The 18426-nt window shown below is 37.4% G+C and overlaps 1 protein-coding gene across 4 annotated transcripts in view; it reads right to left on the bottom strand.

Moving 5' to 3' along the window:
* Positions 1-35: 35 nt before the first annotated feature.
* The window catches only part of ptpn4a (protein tyrosine phosphatase non-receptor type 4a), a 38241-nt gene continuing 19850 nt past the window's right edge, over positions 36-18426 (bottom strand). The window contains exons 8-29 of one of the 4 annotated variants that reach the window (XM_043248914.1): positions 16624-16744; positions 16142-16229; positions 15718-15806; positions 14675-14738; positions 13471-13643; positions 12706-12774; positions 11641-11775; positions 10464-10625; positions 7599-7752; positions 6789-6872; positions 6639-6695; positions 6187-6343; positions 5631-5797; positions 4764-4854; positions 4618-4679; positions 4373-4519; positions 4125-4253; positions 3623-3771; positions 3357-3492; positions 2207-2283; positions 1985-2115; positions 36-1650 (exon numbers count right to left, since the gene is read on the bottom strand). In XM_043248914.1, coding sequence (XP_043104849.1) covers positions 2019-2115; positions 2207-2283; positions 3357-3492; positions 3623-3771; positions 4125-4253; positions 4373-4519; positions 4618-4679; positions 4764-4854; positions 5631-5797; positions 6187-6343; positions 6639-6695; positions 6789-6872; positions 7599-7752; positions 10464-10625; positions 11641-11775; positions 12706-12774; positions 13471-13643; positions 14675-14738; positions 15718-15806; positions 16142-16229; positions 16624-16744 — 2408 coding nt within the window. In that variant the 3' untranslated portion in view covers positions 36-1650; positions 1985-2018. Of the gene's footprint in view, positions 2284-3356; positions 3493-3622; positions 3772-4124; positions 4254-4372; positions 4520-4617; positions 4680-4763; positions 4855-5630; positions 5798-6186; positions 6344-6638; positions 6696-6788; positions 6873-7598; positions 7753-10463; positions 10626-11640; positions 11776-12705; positions 12775-13470; positions 13644-14674; positions 14739-15717; positions 15807-16141; positions 16230-16623; positions 16745-18426 lie in introns of all 4 variants that reach the window. The other 3 variants (XM_043248915.1, XM_043248913.1, XM_043248916.1) reach the window with 3 other exon arrangements.

The raw sequence follows: 18426 nt of genomic DNA, 5'->3' as shown, positions 1-18426 counted from the left end.
TTATATATACAAAAAGACCCAGATCACACACCTTATTTTTATTTTAAAGATTTTCTTTTTAATATACAACATTGTATGTACACTTTATAATATTTTCATAAAAATGGACAAGTGGCACAACTTGACCTTCCTGTTATTTGCAGCAAATAAAATGTTAACTCCAGTCTACAATTGTACATCTTTGTTGCAAAAGTGCTGTCCCCACAAGGCAGGAGGTGTGTCGTTTTTCCCAAATTCCATGCCGTATTCCCATTTTAAATGTTTATTTTTTTTTGTTGTTTTTTTTTTGGTAATACCTTAAACCTGTTCAGCATAGAATGGAATTATTTGGTCCTAAAACCAAGGTTCTCCAGCAATTATGACCAATAAAGAAACATCATATGATTGACTGTAAATGCAGATAGTACCTTACAAACAGTACAGGCATGGATTCAACTCTGCATTCAACTAGAAGTGACCTGTGAATTTGGGCGATAGGTCAAAAATTAAATTTGAGAGATTAGCAAATGTTAATTAAATGGCTTCTAAACAAATACTGTTTATAAAACTAGGGCTCAAAACTAAAAATCGCACCTCCTGAACCAGACGCCAGCTCTAAATGTGTCAAGCCTAAACATGTGATTTGGGATCTCACATTCACACCAACAGTAATACAAAACACACTTACACATACAGACATCAGAAACATACAGTAATAACACAACAACACACACACACACACACACAGGACACACTTGTGGGATATCCTGCTACAAGAGATAAACAGGTTAAAAATTAATTCTGATTCGATCCCCCAACATGGTACTGCATTTGACACATTGTGGTGTGTAACATTCAGATTTAACACACACACACACACACACACACACACACACACACACACACACACACACACACACACACACACACACACACACACACACACACACACACACACACACACACAGTTATTATTTGCAACATTGATGCAGCTTGTTATATCATCTACAGGTAATACTAGACCTTTCAACTGAGTTCTGATTTTAAATCCTAATATCTTTCAGGGAATGTTTGCCTGCGGGCAGATTAAATTTCTAAATGACAGTTCTCTTATAATAAAACACCAGAGGAGTGTATACAAAAAACGAATCAATTTCATTTTAAAGGAATCTTCTGTATATTAATTTCTGTGGGATGGCAGCCCAGAGTTTATTATTCTATAGTCTCAAAGGTACTTTTATTTCACAACTAATTCTGTAAGCTTGAGGAACTACCATCTGGAAGAAATATTTCAGTAATTAAAGTTATACTTCAGTCTTATCCTCACACAAAACTGCTGTTTGCCTTCAGAAGTCTCAGAATGTAGTTAATATCATTGTGTTTTCTGTCATTTTGTCTTGTTTATCTTTCACTGTATGGAAATTAGCAGCATGAATATTTTTTTAAAACATCTCATATGGGTTTGGAAAGACACAAGGGTGAGTAAATAAATCACATCATTTTCGTTTTAGTATTCCTTTAGCTTCTGCGTGCGAACTGATATTTTGCATCACAGCTGTAATGCAAAGTGCTTTAAAGTCCTTGTGGACTTTACTTTTTAGTTTGACAGCAAAATAAATAAAAATTTTCATCCTCCGCCAGAAAGTGAGAACAACCAAAAAAAAAAGATCCCTGTTGGGAGAAAAAAAAAAAAAAAAAAGTGTGTTTTGTTTAGTTTTGTAAGTAGTTCCTTATGTTGAATGAGCAGGGCTCAATATTGAAACTAAAACAATAAATATTTCTAATAAAAATACAAATGTTCATCTGCAACACAGGCCTAAATGTGAATTGTTTTGTGGGTATTGTTCGTTTCCAAATAATAGGTGACCACATATAAAAACACTCATTCATTCACGGGCCTGCCCTTACACACATATGGCACCAGCAATCTCCACTCTATTCATTATTAACATATATATCTGTTAAAACCCTGAACACTTAAAGTCCCAACAAGTACCTTATTCACCTTTGTTAGATTTCTTTCTCACTTCTTTCTCTCCTCATTGAAGCCTGGCATATAGTCTCTTTGCCAGCGTAAAGTGCAGCAGTGCTTGATTTATGTCCTGTGTTCCTGGCTCTAGATACTTCTCCATCACTCTGTAACATCATCATGCGGAAGAAGATCCTGTCAGTGAATTTCAGCATCATTTTCAGGGAAAAGCTGGCATTGCATTAGTTGGATTCGTACAGCGAGGACTTGAGCGGTTTGACCAGGCCCTCCTCGTAAACCTTCAGCATGGCCTCGCACACAAACTTGAACTGGCTCTGAGAAGACAGAGAACAGAGGGGAAGTCATGGTGAATGCAAGACGAGTCAGTCTATCACGCCACAGCAGCCAAGTGTGACGGCGGCATGTGAAACTGGGATGAGAGCATAATTCACGGGCTGTGTCTGTGTCACTGAGTGAGATGGGAGACGGGAGAATGAACAAATCAAAAGAAGAAATGAAAGTCAGGAAAATAGATCTCAGGTCAGTCCTTTAAAATCATTCACTAAGTGAAGCCAGAAGAGCGAACTGTGTTCAAATAATTGATCGAATTCAAACTTTGGGGTTGGAAAGAGTTTGAAACGTTACATTATTGAAACGAATCTCACAAAGCATGCATTAATTTGATCTAAACGTCAAAAGGAACAATACTGTTTCACATTACAATTAAAACCAACTTTCTATTTGAATCCATTTTAAAATGTCATTTATTCCTGTGATGGTTAAGCTACATTTTCAGCAATCGTCACTTCAGTATTCAGTGTCACATGATTCTTCAGAAATCATTCTAATACGCTGAGCTTTTGCTCAAAAAACCTTATTGTTTGTGGAGACTATGATTAAAAAACAAAAAACAAAAAAAAAACTGTAAATGTCTTTACTGGTCACATTTGATAACTTAAATGCATCCTTGCTGAATACAAATATATTGGCATTGTACGACCAGTAGAAAAAAAGTGATGCCCTTGTATCACCATTAATGAAAAGGCACAGAGTGGGCACAAGTGTTTTCACTGAGCATCAACCCTCAACCCATTCTCTTTCCTGCAGTCAAATTAGTGTGGACCCATGGTCAGCAGCCTCTGGGCGGACAGGCTTCGTTAAAGTATAACAAATCATGTTGGAATCACAGCTGTCTCAAGATCTTCTTTTATAGATGTGGAAACATTATACCCTGCTGCTGCATTTTAAATGTAAGCATTGTAGATTTTGTGGTTTATTTAACAAGCCATCATTAGCTGTGTAGGATTCCACTTCTTCTCAGCAACTGAAGGTGGAAAGCCGACGATAAGCCCCCAATGGATGGCTGACGGAGACAATGACAGGAAGAAAGAAGGTGGGTGGGACTTACAGGCGTCTGAATCATCATGGCCCTCTGATCCCGCATGGTTCTCACAATTTCTAATGGATACACCGGCTGGCCGCACTCCATCAGACACATTGCCGTCTCCATGGTGATGAGAACTCCCGTCCGGCCAATCCCAGCACTGGGACATGAAAGAGGGAGAAGGGGGAGGGATAAAAAGGGGAAACGGTAAGCCAAGACTTGATTACACTTTAATTCACTTTAGATAACTACATTTAGAAACTACTTTGAGACATAGATATATGAATTACCTGCAGTGGACAACAACGGGCTCGTCTTTCCCAGCTCGTTTACTCCGAACCAGAGCCACAAAATCCAGGAAGTCCGTTGAGTCATCTGGTACACCGTGATCGGGCCATGCCAGGTACTGGATCTGGGTCAATTCCCTGCTTTCTCCACTCTAACAGCACACACAACAAAGCTAACACAAATGTATGTATGTATGTATGTGTGTGTTGTTGTTTATCTTATATATATATATATATATATATATATATATATATATATATATATATATATATATATATATATATATATATATATATATTTATTAAGCATTGGCTTAAAGTGATAGTTCACACAAAAATGGAAATGATGTGGTAAATAAGTAAATAATAATTCTTTATTTTTAGGTGAATTATCCCTTTAAGCAACTTTAAGTCATCAATCTAGGTAGGAACTGTAACTTGGCTGTACATGGTTCAAGTTAAGAATATACTCAGACAGTTAGAATGCAAATCTAATACAACTCACCTCAATGTGAGTAAGAGTCATATCCCTAACCAAGAAAGCAGTGTTTCCTTCCTCAGTCTGGCAGGAAACCTGAAAGCCGCCATATGTGGCGCTACCTGAGGGGTTCGGCCAATACTGATGGCACTTCACCTGTGGTAAAAAGAAATAAAATGATGTAAGGATTAAAAAAAAAGATTGATAATAGTTCCTTTATTAAAATTAAACTATCATAGTTACAGTGTAAAAGATAAAAAAAGAAATATACATACACGTCCTCGCTCAACCTGAGTAGTAAGCATGACTACCAAAGAGGAGCCCTGCTCCCACGTCATCTGCCAGAAATCTGGGCACGTATTGGGCAGCGGCCCCTGGCAGGCGATATAGCGGTTTATGAGACTGGAGGCAGGGATTTCCATCTGTGAATATGACAAAGCACCGTTATGAGAGGTTATTAATTACCGTCCATCATTCCTTGGGTGTTTGAGTTTGGTGAAGATAAAATAATTTCACTTACATTGATGTAATTTGCATTGATGTAGTCATCTGTACCTTTCAAGATCACTCGAGTTGCATCATCTGACAAAAAAACAAAAGCGATGTGTTTTTTCCCAACTCCACTGGTTATTAGTAAAAAAAGGAACAGCATGCAGCGATACTCACAAGGTGAGATGTCTCTGTAGCGGTTTTTGGAAAGATTCTGAGGTAATTTGGCACATGACATTGTCATTCCAGGCCTTTTTCGATACAGTTGCTTTAAAATAAAATGAAGTTAGTCAGTATAAAAATTTCATACACTAAATTCCCCTCACAAAACACGCACTGCTTAAGTAACTACAGAAATCTGGTAGGATTGTGCCTGATATATGAGTTGTATAAGAGGCATTTCTAGGAGAACAATCATTTTGTGCTTAAAAACCTGATTGTAAAGTAAAATTGAGTTCTAGAGGCAAGTTTTTCTTTCAACTTAAGCACCTGCATTTTTTTAAATGTTTTCCCATGCATGAGATGGCACTGTACATCTCAAATTTGAGCGTTTCAATAATGGATCATTTTAATGACATCCTAAATCCATGCACTTTATGGAAATACAACATATATCATATCTTATTTAACAGTAAATCTGGCCCAAACTGGATGCTTCATGGCAGGGATGCATTTTTAGCACATAAATAATGCATGCTTCTGCACTGTAAAACTAGTATCTTAAATCCTGCAAGGGTTTAGCGACAAGTGTTATATTGGAACACGTCTCCTCGAGTCATATATTGCACATCTTGATTAACGCTTTCACATACACAAGCCCTACACACACTAACAGGAAGATATTAGGGCTGCCTGATGAAAGACAGGAAGTAATAGGAAGTTCTTTTGATATGACCACATCCTGAATAACCCTGCTCTCGATTTCAAAGCATGCTGTAAAATAGTAATTTAGACAAACAATTGCACATGAGCTTGAACTGCTCCTTTGCCTAGGAGAACAAAATTATTTATTTATTTTTTTTCCGAATTAGTCTGTTAACTCACATCAAACTGGGCCAGTACGGTAGCACTGTTAAGACCCTCCTTTAACTGCAGCATTGAGTCCCTCCAGGCGTCCTGGTCCAGCTGCGATGGGTCTGTAGGAGATTTCTCCGGGATATATTGAAAATCCGGTTCTGTCTCCAATTTCTCCTCAACCACATCGTAGATAGCTACACAAATAGAGACATTTAATGTAATATCAATGTGCTAATGTGATAAATTTACAAAGTTGGAAATGATTTTCCCTAACAAAAAAAAAACATAAAAATTGAATAAATCAATTGTCGAATGTTGTCTTTATACTTAAGTTTGGAAATCATAATTAAAACGGCCCTTTAAAGTGATAATAAAATAATTATGTAAACAGTGCATTCTAAAAAGATGTAACCAAGATATCCCTAGTATTTATTTCACTAAAGTTTGGGGTTAAGACTTTTTTTTTTAATGTAATGAATAATTTTATTCAACAAAGATGAACTGATTTCACAGTAAAGACTCAACACTGATACTAATAATAAATGCAGCAGAAGACCAGTGGAAGTATCGGACCAGTGCTCACCATTGGGCCGCACCAACAGGATGAGCTCCCCCGAGTGGCTCTCACAGCTGGCCTTGATGAACATGACCACCTGATCATGCGTGTGCTCTGCAATATCTCGACCATTGATCAGCACAACCTGATCGCCCTCATTCAGTCGAGGCACACACAAATCAGCCTGGAGAGGAGAAAACAACAGAAAATGAGCAAATTGAAAGTACTGGCCGTTAGACGAGGTTTTCAATTATTGTAAAATAAATATCAACCAGGAAAATTCCATGTCCAATTATGAACAGACCGGCATGAATCCTTGCACGTAGGCATAAACAGTCACATACAGGACAGTTCACTGCTAATCCTATAGGGGTCAGTCTTCAATGGATCTGTCTTTATTGTCTTCAGCTGTAATCCCAGCTGCGCTATAAATGGTAATACTACAGAATTTGTGGCAATAAACAGCATGTTAAACATACCGATGTTCCAGGCGCTACTCGAGACACGATGATGGGCATCTTCTGATCAGAGCCACCCTTAAAAGGAGAAACAGAAAGATGATTTCACGAGGCAATGGAATCGTCAAACAATAATCGGTCACAGGAAATGATGGATGAAGAGCATTTTACCTTCACGTTAAACCCAAATCTTCCGTTCTCATCTGGTTTCATCTTGATCAGGACAAGATTGTCGTGAGGAATGATTCCATTGGGCTAAACGTGAGAAAAATGGCAATAATGTCAACATTTGCATTTCAGTTTCAGTTCAAGTGCACTGCACTGGTTTTAGCTCATTTGCATTGATTTCCGTTAAACATAGGTTTTGGTTGGTTTGAAAACGGTGTATGACTTGGCACCTTCATGCATTTCAGACTGTCTGTTCAAACATGTTTCAAATCATTGTTTAATATCTTCCCAAGCGGTATTATTTGCATACTGACTTGCAAACCTTCGGAGATCAGGTAAAGCTGCTTAAAGGGAAAGTTCACCACAAACATTCTGAAATTCCATCACACTCACAGTCACACTCTGCTTAAAACAAAGGAAGGTATTTTTAAAAATTGGAGTAACCACTTTCTGGTTTCCATTGACTTTCATAGTGATTTTTTTTTTCCATACTATGGAAGTCAAACACCTTTTTAGAGGAAAGAAATTCATAAAACTTAAGGGTGCAACATGAACACAAAAGATAAAAGAGATAAAATATACAAAAACCCTTCAAAATATTAACTCGCACAAAGGCAGTGAAAAAGATTTATGTGCAATGAACTGCATGCACCAAACCACCAAGAGCTTTATTACTTTTTGAAAGTGCAACCACATCAGTGGTACACCATAGAAGGGAGGGACTCAGGACTATTAATGCCAACTTTGGAAAGAGGAACAACAAAGTAGCACACAGACAGTCTGGGTCGAGTGAGTCAGTTGATGTATTCTTACCGTAGCCTTTTCGGTTGCTATAGGGACATTGTACATTTCACTGATGTGGTTGTCCAAGTCCTGTTGAGAGTGGGACAGTATAAGCTGGCTGAGGTTCTTCCGGGACTGTTTGGGTGGGAGGGCAGGGGGCAGACCTTCAACTCCTTCTGGAGACCTATTCAATGAAATAATTTAAACTAATTTAAATAGGTATAAAAATAAAAGGCAAAGACATACTTCAAAAAAGAAGTCAAACATGTTTTGATTGACTCGAGCGCAAGTAAATGTTATAAACAATTTTATTTCAGGGTGAAATTCCCTTTAATAAATACACAATTCATTTTGTCCAAAACAAATTGTTATCAAAAGTTTAGAAGTAGCGACCGGCTATCAGAGACGTCAATCAGGTTCAGCACAGTTCAGCTCAATACACTTCATTCAGTTAACTGACCACATTATACTGTGACAATTCAGTGAACTGCTGAATTATGCAACACATTGTGTTTTAGCTTTCACACTTGGGTGCACACTTCCAATAAACAGCACGCCATGTAGGTTCACGAGTATCTGAGTGTGTGTTTGTATATAGGAGCGTAAGAGTGTGGGTTGGCTCCCAACGACCCTGTTTGGCTTCTAGTCACTTAGTAGTGTTCTCACCCCAGCATGGTGTCAGAAAGTGACCGCTTTGACCCAAAACCAAACACGCCACATCCATACAGAGCAGGTCAGAGGTCACAAGGAGCAAGTGATAGCAGAAACATACAACCAGAATAGATCCTTGTAATAAATCAGTCAAATTATCATTGCAAAACCAGAATTCTGCAATTCCCTTTGCGTTTGGACAGCAAGTGTTTTATTTCTTCATTTATATCTCACGAAAGGCACAAACAAGCATACGCTGAGTGTGTTTGTGCGCACACGTGTCTGCATGTTGCTTAATTCTTTAGGTGTACGGGCAGATAAAGCAGAAGAGAAAGCATTAAGGAACAACCTATGCATCTGTGTGTTAAGAATAGGTATTCATATTCAGTTCCTCTAAATAATAATTTAAGCATAATGCCAATGATGACAAATATAGTCTCATCTCCTCGTTACAGTGTCTATCTTACATTAATCACATTCAAACTTTGTTGTGAAAAAAGTTAATTTACACCTTGTCCTAACACATATCTGATGATGTATTACACGTTAGCAGATGTTGGACTAATTAGATTTCACTGTGGGCAGGGCTACCCAAAGCAATTTGCATTTATGCATTTAACAGATACTTTTAACCAAATTGACTCACAACAGAGAACATAAGCAATTTGTCACACAGCAAACAATGTTCCAAGTATATGAATATGGGCAGTTCAGCAATGCCACAGAATTCAAAACCATTTTTAAACATTTTAAACACAGACACTTTGCAAGCGTTATATAAAAAAATGTAAAAAATATAGTTGAAATATAAATATTTTCTATTGTAACATATACTATAATAAAGTCACATTCTTATAATACACACAAATAAACCTCAATCTTGCAAAAAAAAAATCATTTAAAGTGGCAGTTCACCCAAAAATTATATTTCAGCCAACATTACTCACCCTCATGTCATTTCAAACCTGTTTGAATTTTGTTCTGTGTAGCACATAAGATTTTTTTAAAGATTTTTATTTTTTTTTTTTTTTTTTAACCAAACAGTTTCGGTTCCCAATGACTTTCATTATATAGACGAAAAAAAAATGCAATAGAAGTCGATAGGAACCGAAAATTTTTAGTTATCAAGACTCTTATTACTTGTCTTCATTTTTGCGTTTTTGAAATGCATAAAGTTTGGAATGACATGAGGGTGAGTTATAAAAAAAAAAAAAAAAAAAAAAGAGAGAGAGAGAATAAGCAATTTAAGCAATGCGGGTGACACATCTGACTTGTCTTAAAAAGTAATCTAATAACAATAGGAGGTTTTTTTAATAATCTGTCTGATAATGACAACAGAGCCCATTATCAGACAGGTTATGTGGTGACACCCTCCCCCCTAACTGTAAACAGGTCATTTCTAGAACAGCTTAAAGACTGAAACAAAGGAAAAGGGGATGAGCTGTTATATATCTATTAAACTAGCTCAACAAAACAGCCACATGCCATGCAAATAGCCTATCAGCCACTGGCAATGTCATTAGGCTTAAGTATACTGCAGACCTATTCAAGAGGATCACAAAGAGCTTGACATGTTTACCATGCACCGTTAAAATCCAAAGCCCTGTGCCCAACGCTATGAGAGCGGTAAACACGTTTTACAACTGCGCAGCGTGAGTTTAGTTTCCATTCGGGGCCATTTAAGGGCGCAGACAGAGGGTGGTAGCTGTGATTGGAAGGCAGAGACAAAACAAACAGCCAATAAAAGATGGTTTTGGTGCAGTAAAACCACTTTTCCCATTTGAGGAACAGACTTCTGTTTTTTACACTAAATTATGTGGCTTCTGCAAATAGTGTTTTATAATAACTGAATGATTTAATGTTTGAATAAGTTAGAGTGGCACTGTGGCATGGACAGTCGAGACTTAAAATGTATTATAAAGTGCATTAATAAAGAAATAAATAAATTAAAATTTGAGTATACCAAACGTCTGCTAAAAGAGTTTGTTTCTGGGGTATTCTTTCAGTTTTTGTGATTTAAGAAACAGAAAGTTTTAAATAAAATGTCACTGATATTACTTTAAATAAAAATAGCAGTATTTCATACATATGACTGTGACCTCCGTACAGTGTTTTCCTTAAAAGGCATAACCCACATGTTGCTATGTTGCTTAAACAAGTCTGAACAGAGGAGGAACCTTAGAAAGCAACATCATTCGTAATGAAGCATTACTAAAGCCAGTTTTCAAGGATGGAAGCACTTACGGGGTAGACTCCAGGCTGATGCTATTAGCTTGTGTAGAGGAAGCTGATTTGTGATTGGAGAAAACAGGAAGGCTGGGGGAGGCATGGATGACATGGTCCACCAGGTGACCCATGGAAGAAGGTCTTAGCCGAGGACCCTCTTGCACAAATAAGGAGTTCCTACTGTTGACAGAACACTTTTAGATGCTGTAATCCTTTTTTACAATATGTTTTATGAATAAACACAAATCCTCTGGCTGAAGTTAAACTAAGTGTTTTTATCTATTAAAACAAAAACGTTCAAGGTTAGTATAAAGAGTACCCTGTTGAGGCCTGTCACAATTACTGCTCATGGTTACTGGATCTAATCAAAATGGTTTGAGATAACCTTGATAAATTGCACATTTCCCATCAAATAAGGATGAAAGAAAAAAAAATGAATGTAAAGTCATTATCTGGTTGGGAGTAAAGAGTAAATACAAAAAAAGGTGAAGACGTTATAAGAGATGTAACATTATGTTATATGTTATGTTATGTTTGCAGAACTAAATCTGGACAATTAATCTTTAGTTAGAAAAAAAACAAAACAATTATTAGTCTGCAATATATTATAGCAAATTCTAGTATGACATAACATAATACTAAGTGTTAAAACCAATCCTACAACGTAGACTGTGTCTCTTTCTGAAAACTCCATTTATTGCTTTACTAATAATGAGGAAGTCCATCTCTGAGTCTTTGACACAGAGAGCGTTACTCCCTGACGTCCTTTACGAGTAAAACTTACAAAACCTGCTAAGAATATGACTAGGTCATACTTCTGCCCTAAATCAAAGGGGAAATGAAGAAATAAAAAATATATTTTGTTTTAGGAAATTAAGCCTCTTTTAGAACATTTAAAAATAAACTGCATGCAACATTTTCATTACTGTAAAACAAGAGAAATGCATTCACTCTAGCACCATTTAAATAATTGTTTTATTGTATAAAATCTTTTTCTTTTTAAACAAAACTAATAAAACATTTACATTTTTCTTTGCAATTTGGAGTGAAACAGACTTGACATCTTACGGTCAAATTCACTTAAGTACAGCTTAAATATTTTTTTATTAATATATTTTTTCCTTTTCACTGCCTAAGCACCCTACCGGTCTTTGCTCGTTAGGTTGGGTGTTTCACTACAAAGAGATGCACTCACTGGTTGGGCGTCCCGGGGGGCGAGCGGGTGGGCAGGCTACGGGTCTCCAGCCTCTCTTCAGACAGTGAGTTCCTGCTCACTGATTCCCAGTCTGTCACACCCATCAACTTTCTGCCCAGGGGCTTGCTGGGAGATCTAGAGATGAAACACATTCTATTAAATTTCCACTATGCTCCAGGCTAAAGTCACTTCTAACAGTAAGATATTATTCCATTGAGCAACTCTGTTCGTATTACATGGACGCCATACGATTCAGAACAACAAAAGAGATGTATTGTTTAAATGTTTCAAGTTTTAATACCGATTACTGATATTGAATTCAGTTTTGTTTTGAAACTAAAAATCTGTGTTTTATTATTTTACCTTCATGTACCCCAGACATCATTCTACAATGTTTTATTTATATTTTCAATGTTTAACTACAGGTGTTCAGTAGATTTTGACACAGTAACCCCTAGTGAAATATCTCTTTCCACTGTATGGAAATTGTAGCAAATATTGACACTGAAGTGTCCTGTCATTTTTTTCTTGCAATAAGAATATCCACTTTGAAAGTCAAACGTACAGTCTTTATTCTGGGGAAAAAAACTGATCACATACAAGGTTGACTATGCTCATCATGACAGTTTCTCATTTGTTAACATTTCAAACAAGTCATATAAATATAAACATTGTTGCAAGTTTTCTCATCCATTTGTTACGCCGTTGTCAGCAGTGATTTGATATCATTGCATAAGCTTAGACAACCAGTTTTTGGTGTTTCAAGTAGATACAAGCTGCACTTTCATCACTGGAAATATCTACCCGTGGGTGTTACTAAAATGGTGACCACCGAGTCATCTGACTTACTTGAAAAGGACTTTGATCTCAACATGACTCTCAATGTTTCATGTAAAGATCCAGCAAAAAATTCACCTTCTGATCCAAGTTACTCCTCCTCACCAGCTGGTAGTTTATTTTTTAAGAAAGTTCACAAATTAATATATGCTAATGATCACTAACTGAAGAATCCTATCATAACCGGTCACCAAGACAAAATCCCAAAATACAAGGAGCTGACATTACCTTGCAAACACTCTGTCCTTGATTCCCTTCTCCTTGCCATACTGAACAGATTGTGCTTCCGTCCTCCCGCTGTGAAGAGATTCAAACTGTATGATTCTATGTGTGGCTCTTAGTGCTCAAAAGCTACACAGTGTTTCAAATGTTTTATTACTATAGTGACCACCAATAAACACTAATAATTCTAAAAAGCATCACAAGATGAATTATTGATCACCTCCTCTTCCTAGTTTCCATATATCTAAAACTGCCTAAAAGAGCATCATCAATTTTTCAAAAGTTTATCTTCAAGATTTACTAGAGTATTTGTTGGTGTCGACTAAGGTCAAGCCTTTTGGTGACTGTGGCCTCCCTCAGCCCTCAAGTGACTACTTCAGATGGCAAAAACTACAAATAAATAAATAAAAATATAACAATTTGTAAATGCTGCACAAAATTAAAGTCTTCAAAATTAAGTGTTTGGAAATTGTAAAAAAAGAAGAAATTTTTTTTTATTTGTAAATAAACTGAACATATTAAAAAAATTAAATTACCTTAAAATAAAACTAAAATATCAATTAAATGTAACAATCAAATAATGCTGAAACAAATGTATATATTTCAACTTAAACACATTTTTAAAAATAATTTTATATGTTTACAGAAGTGAAAAACCATGCTTGATTGGACAAACAGAAAAAAGCAATTCATAGCAACAAGCTGTAATTTCTCAAACGGCTTGCACAATTAAACAAAAAACTATTAAAAAACACTGGAAGAACATCATACCAGTATCTGAACTTGGAGCCCAAACTGAAATAGTGCGCAAAGAAGTTCTTCTGTGGCGGAACGGGCCGATCGAGCCGAAAGAAGGTGTGGTGTTCAACACAGGCCTTCCAGAGGTTCTTACAGGCCCTGTAGTTTACCATGTTGAACCCGAGCAATGTATCTCTTGTCTCGTGCTGTGGGCAAAAAGGAAGAGAGAAGATCTTAAAGCAATGAAATCAAGTGCACTGCATCCTTAACCCAAAACACGGGAGATGTTGGTGACATTTACATTCCCTGCTCCGAATGTTACGTCGTACTGAACATGGGCCTCTGTTTGAAACCTGACCAAAGTACCCAGCCAGAAAGCACTGCTCTGGAGAGACCTATTAGGACTGACACTCCAATCTACAAGACTCCATTGGTCACTGGGGACTCCAGAGGGGGGTAAATGCACTTCTCAGCCTGTTTCTGGTTCTGCAAATCGCAGGGGCTGCAACCTAGGTCCAAGGAAATCGTACCCACTCAGCCAAGCTGTGCCATCTGGGCATCAATTATGGATCATGACATCATTGAGTTCTGCTTTTAGTACAACTGCTTCTGAAAGGCCCCTGTGCATTATTCACACTGCCGGGGTGTTTTGAGGTCTCCAGCAGAGGGTCTGTGGCGCTGTGGAGAACTGGTTCAGGCACACGGGTTCTCAGCATTCGCTGTGACTCTAATGTCAGGTCTCATCCCGCTCCCCCGCATGCAAAATGCATCATCTAGTTTCCATAATTAATAAGCTGTAAAGAGTCTCTATCTCTCTCCACATCATCACTGACAGCAGGGCGGTAATTACAGAGGGATTTCAAATAAACAAAGATCAGTGGTGCTATGGGAGCCAATATGCTCTTTAATTTGATATTGCCTGAGCAAGATGGTTTATTAATAGGAATTACTGCTCCCTGCAGTTTGTAAATGGGAATGGTGACGTCTGTTGGGGTCATTTTATGATTCTACAAATTGTAATCAGCCAACAGTACGTTTCTGCACCCATACCATGCCCCACATTTTCAAATCACAACCTAATTATGATATTGCGACACATTGTTTTGCAGTTTGCATCATATTGTGAGATAGCTGGCAATGTCTTAGCAAACACTGCATGCTGTGCATTATGTTGCTTTGCTTTAATGATTAAGAATAACAGTGTTAAAAAAAAAAAAAAAAAAAAAGTACCACTTACCGCCTCTTTTCTCAGCTGGATGAAAAACTGCTTGCATTTAAAAGATATTTTTACAATCTTCAACCTAAAATAGAAGTAAAGAAAATGGTTGGCAAGACAAAAACACATTTTCAAGGGCAGCAACAAACACTTATTCTGAGCTGTTAAAATTCCATGACCCATTTCACGGCCCTTTGTGTGTCTCTAAGCTTCACTCCTATTAAAATATGACTCATAGTGAAGCTAAATATATTTCTACAGAACACACACACACACACACACACACACACACACACACTCTCAAATGTCTGAATAAACACGTGCCGGAGCAGCCTCAACCATTTATGATGCATTCTGTCACACATCCCCAGAACAACACTGTACAACTGACAAACAGCCAATGACTGAGGTAGGTCAAACTCAATCTCAATTGTCTCTATAGAACATGCTTCATTGGCATCCACCTATTTTTCTATTTTAGTCAGCGTAGTATAATAGATACATGATCTGATTTTAACAATCACTCTTGTTTATGAACTGAAGGGGTAAACAATAAAATAATCAATAACTGCAACCATTTGCCCTGGTTGACATCTATGGCGAACAGCCCCTGTTCTCTTCTGGGCTAAACATAGTTTTCCTGGCAAGCATCTGTGCGTGTATTTCAAATGGGAGATGCTTGGACTACAGCTACAGAAGCAGCTGGGCTTGAGTGCCAGAAAAACAGCCCGGTGATGGAGGGGGAATAAAGCTTTGCATGACAAGAATTTGGGTGCCACTTTTTACGCTTACATTTGATCATTTCCTATTCTGGATGATTTGAAATGAGTGCAAACAAAAATGCCTACTGAACCACCATGGTGTATTTTACTGTGAGAATGGAGTTCAGCTTGTTGCACGAACAATTTATGTATTTAAAATTTAACTAACTTTTTATACAAAATTATATAATAACAAAATCATTTTTTAGGGCTTTATTTAATAATGCCTTGAAGCAGACAGCAAAGCATTACTTCATGACTTAAGTTGAACACAAACGACACCACCAAGGCAAGATCACTTACCATGGAAAGTAGTTGATTCGTACCCTGTTCTTGTAGATGGCAATGCCAGTTGATATCACGCCTATGAAAATCTCTGTGTTGCTTTGATCCTGAAAGCAAAAACGGAGGGGAAAAGAGAAATTATTAATGAGGATCATTTAGCTTTTTCGAAACTGTGCTGTGTAATGCTGTTTAAAGAGTTATTCTCCCCAAAAATGAAAACTCCCCAAATGAAAGATCATTTGTCATGATCCGTTCCAAGCCTGCATAACTTAAAAGCTCTGCAAAATGTTAATACTTCTCTTTTCCAAACAACGAAAACAGAAAAGGTGATAATAGTCTTCTGAAGACACACAGGAGCTTTGTCGTTTCATTGATTATCTTTATTTGTAGCATAGAGGCTTGTGTGTGTGTATACACAGTGAAACGGCTCTGACTCACTCACCCTTGCATAGTGCAGTTCCACTCCATAAAGCTCCAACGTTCGTGCCGTGTTCAGGTAATTGAATTCAGACTGTGCTGGAGTAAGTCCACTGTGCCCAGGCCAAAAAATAAGGGAGAATAAGGAGTCAAAGGGAAACATGTGCTTTAGTTTCACATCACAATACAGCGAAGTAGAGGTAACCGAATGTACACAACTCTTGTGTAAATTGATGCTTTTCAGAAGCCTCCGATTTGTTAGTATGGCTAAGATGAGGAGGACAATGAGCTTCCTGTTCTCAGCACAGCTCTAGAGTGGGCGTACTGAGGCATGAGCTCTGAGAAAGCACATGCGAGTATGTTAACTAACACATGCGACCCATCATGAATATTCATAAAGCCATATGCGAAACCAACTAGACTCCTTGGCTGTGGCAAAATCTCTGACAGTAATAAGAATTTTTGATTAGAATAGTGCAGTGGCAAGTTTAGAGCGGTGACTCTTACCTGTGTTGCTGGTGATGTTTGGTGACCTCTTTTTCAAAGCCCTGAGGCTGGTTGGGGATGAAACAGAACTCAGACAGGTATCCTGGCAAATTCTCAGCTTCGCTGTAATCACCCAGCTCAGCTGAATCACACAATACAAACCCAGCGTTATAAAAAACAGCCCTGAACCATGACAGTACAACATGCAGACCTTGTCACCTAATACTGTATATAAAGGGATACCATCACTGGTGCCTAAATCTCTTAATCCCTTGCTTTGTGTGTGACTTACATAGAGTATTATGTGACCAAAAAATCTGAGCAAAATGCCCTACAAAACTGCATGCATCCAACACAAAAGCCTAAACATATAAATAAAAATACAAATAAATGCTGTTCTAATAAGAAATGTCTTTTTATAACCAAATCAGGATATCAAAACGATTTCACAATGTTTATGTGTCTCATAATGTTTATGTATTGTTTGCTTAAATTCAGGTATGTCATCATAGGTAAAAGCTACATTTATGTTTCCCAAAAACATAATAAAATAGATAGATGACATAATATTTCTGTCTTCACAAATAAATGCAGCATCGGTGAGTAATGACGCCTTTCAAAAACATTAAAAGTCTTACCTACTTCAAACTATAGTATTCTATATTTGAGTATATTATAAAGTAATAGAAATATTATAGTATTTATTGGTATATAAATATTACACATAGTACAGAAATATAATATTTGAAAAAAAATGAAAATAATGATTAAAATGTAGACAGTCATATTAATCCAAAGTGCATGAATACAAAAACTTTGTAATGTTTTATACATGCAGGTTTACCGAGTGTTTTAAAGTGAACAAATCAAACATTAACTCAAACATGAATACAAAGAGTATATTTCTTCAGCTGTTTGTTCATGTTTAAAATATTCAAATAAATTCCTTTTTTTCATGTTGGTTTATCTGTTGTCGACCCATGCCAAATGTTGTCAGACCAAACATTCAGCTTAATTTAAGCCAACCATTGGAACATCACTACAATCTTCCTCATTAATTTAAAAAAAAAAAAATAAATAAATCAAGAGTTTGGGATCATTAAACGCCTATTAGAAGATCGTGCAACTCACATGAGCACTCAGTAAACACTCGGACCAAAAAATAAAATAAATAAAACACTCAAATGTAGCATTTAGCATCAATTCTGCCACTAATGGCAGCTTGTCAGTAAACCCTAAAGCAAACGAAATGAGTTGCAATAGATAGCTCCGTCCTAGGCAACCGGGCTCGACAGAATCCCCTCTGACCTATATAGTGCCCAAACGGCATGCTAAAAGCCCCAGAGAGAGAACGGAGCAAATGTGCTCACTACAGCAATCTGTCAAGAATCATTATTGCTGAGCTCAATCTGGCAAGCGGACCCCCAAGGGCCCGGGATATGCCATGTCACCGCTCCATCTCGATTGGGCACTATTAGGTTAACTAAGATGTGCTGGGCTGTGTACTTCAGAGAGATTTCTTGCCCGCGTTTACTCCTGTTTTACAAGCTAGTGCTTGTTAAGCGTTGAGGTTGTGCACAGATGGAATGTGCCGTGCTGAGCTTGCGCTGCTGTACTTCGGTGGTTTGCTTGGAAGCTCGGTACTGGATTTGAGTTTGCATGATACCGTAATATATCAGAAAGAAACGTGGGACGCTACATCGGCGGAAAACAACTTTAATTATAATTCTGCTGCTATGCTAAATTGCTGTCAATTCCTCTCGCTCGAGAAATAGAGAATTGCAGGCGCCTCTTGTTCGACACCAAACATAACATTAAAAAGGA

Source organism: Puntigrus tetrazona, chromosome 9 (genome assembly GCF_018831695.1).
Source record: "Puntigrus tetrazona isolate hp1 chromosome 9, ASM1883169v1, whole genome shotgun sequence".
Lineage (NCBI taxonomy): Eukaryota > Metazoa > Chordata > Actinopteri > Cypriniformes > Cyprinidae > Puntigrus > Puntigrus tetrazona.
This window is presented reverse-complemented; position numbering and strand designations above follow the sequence as displayed.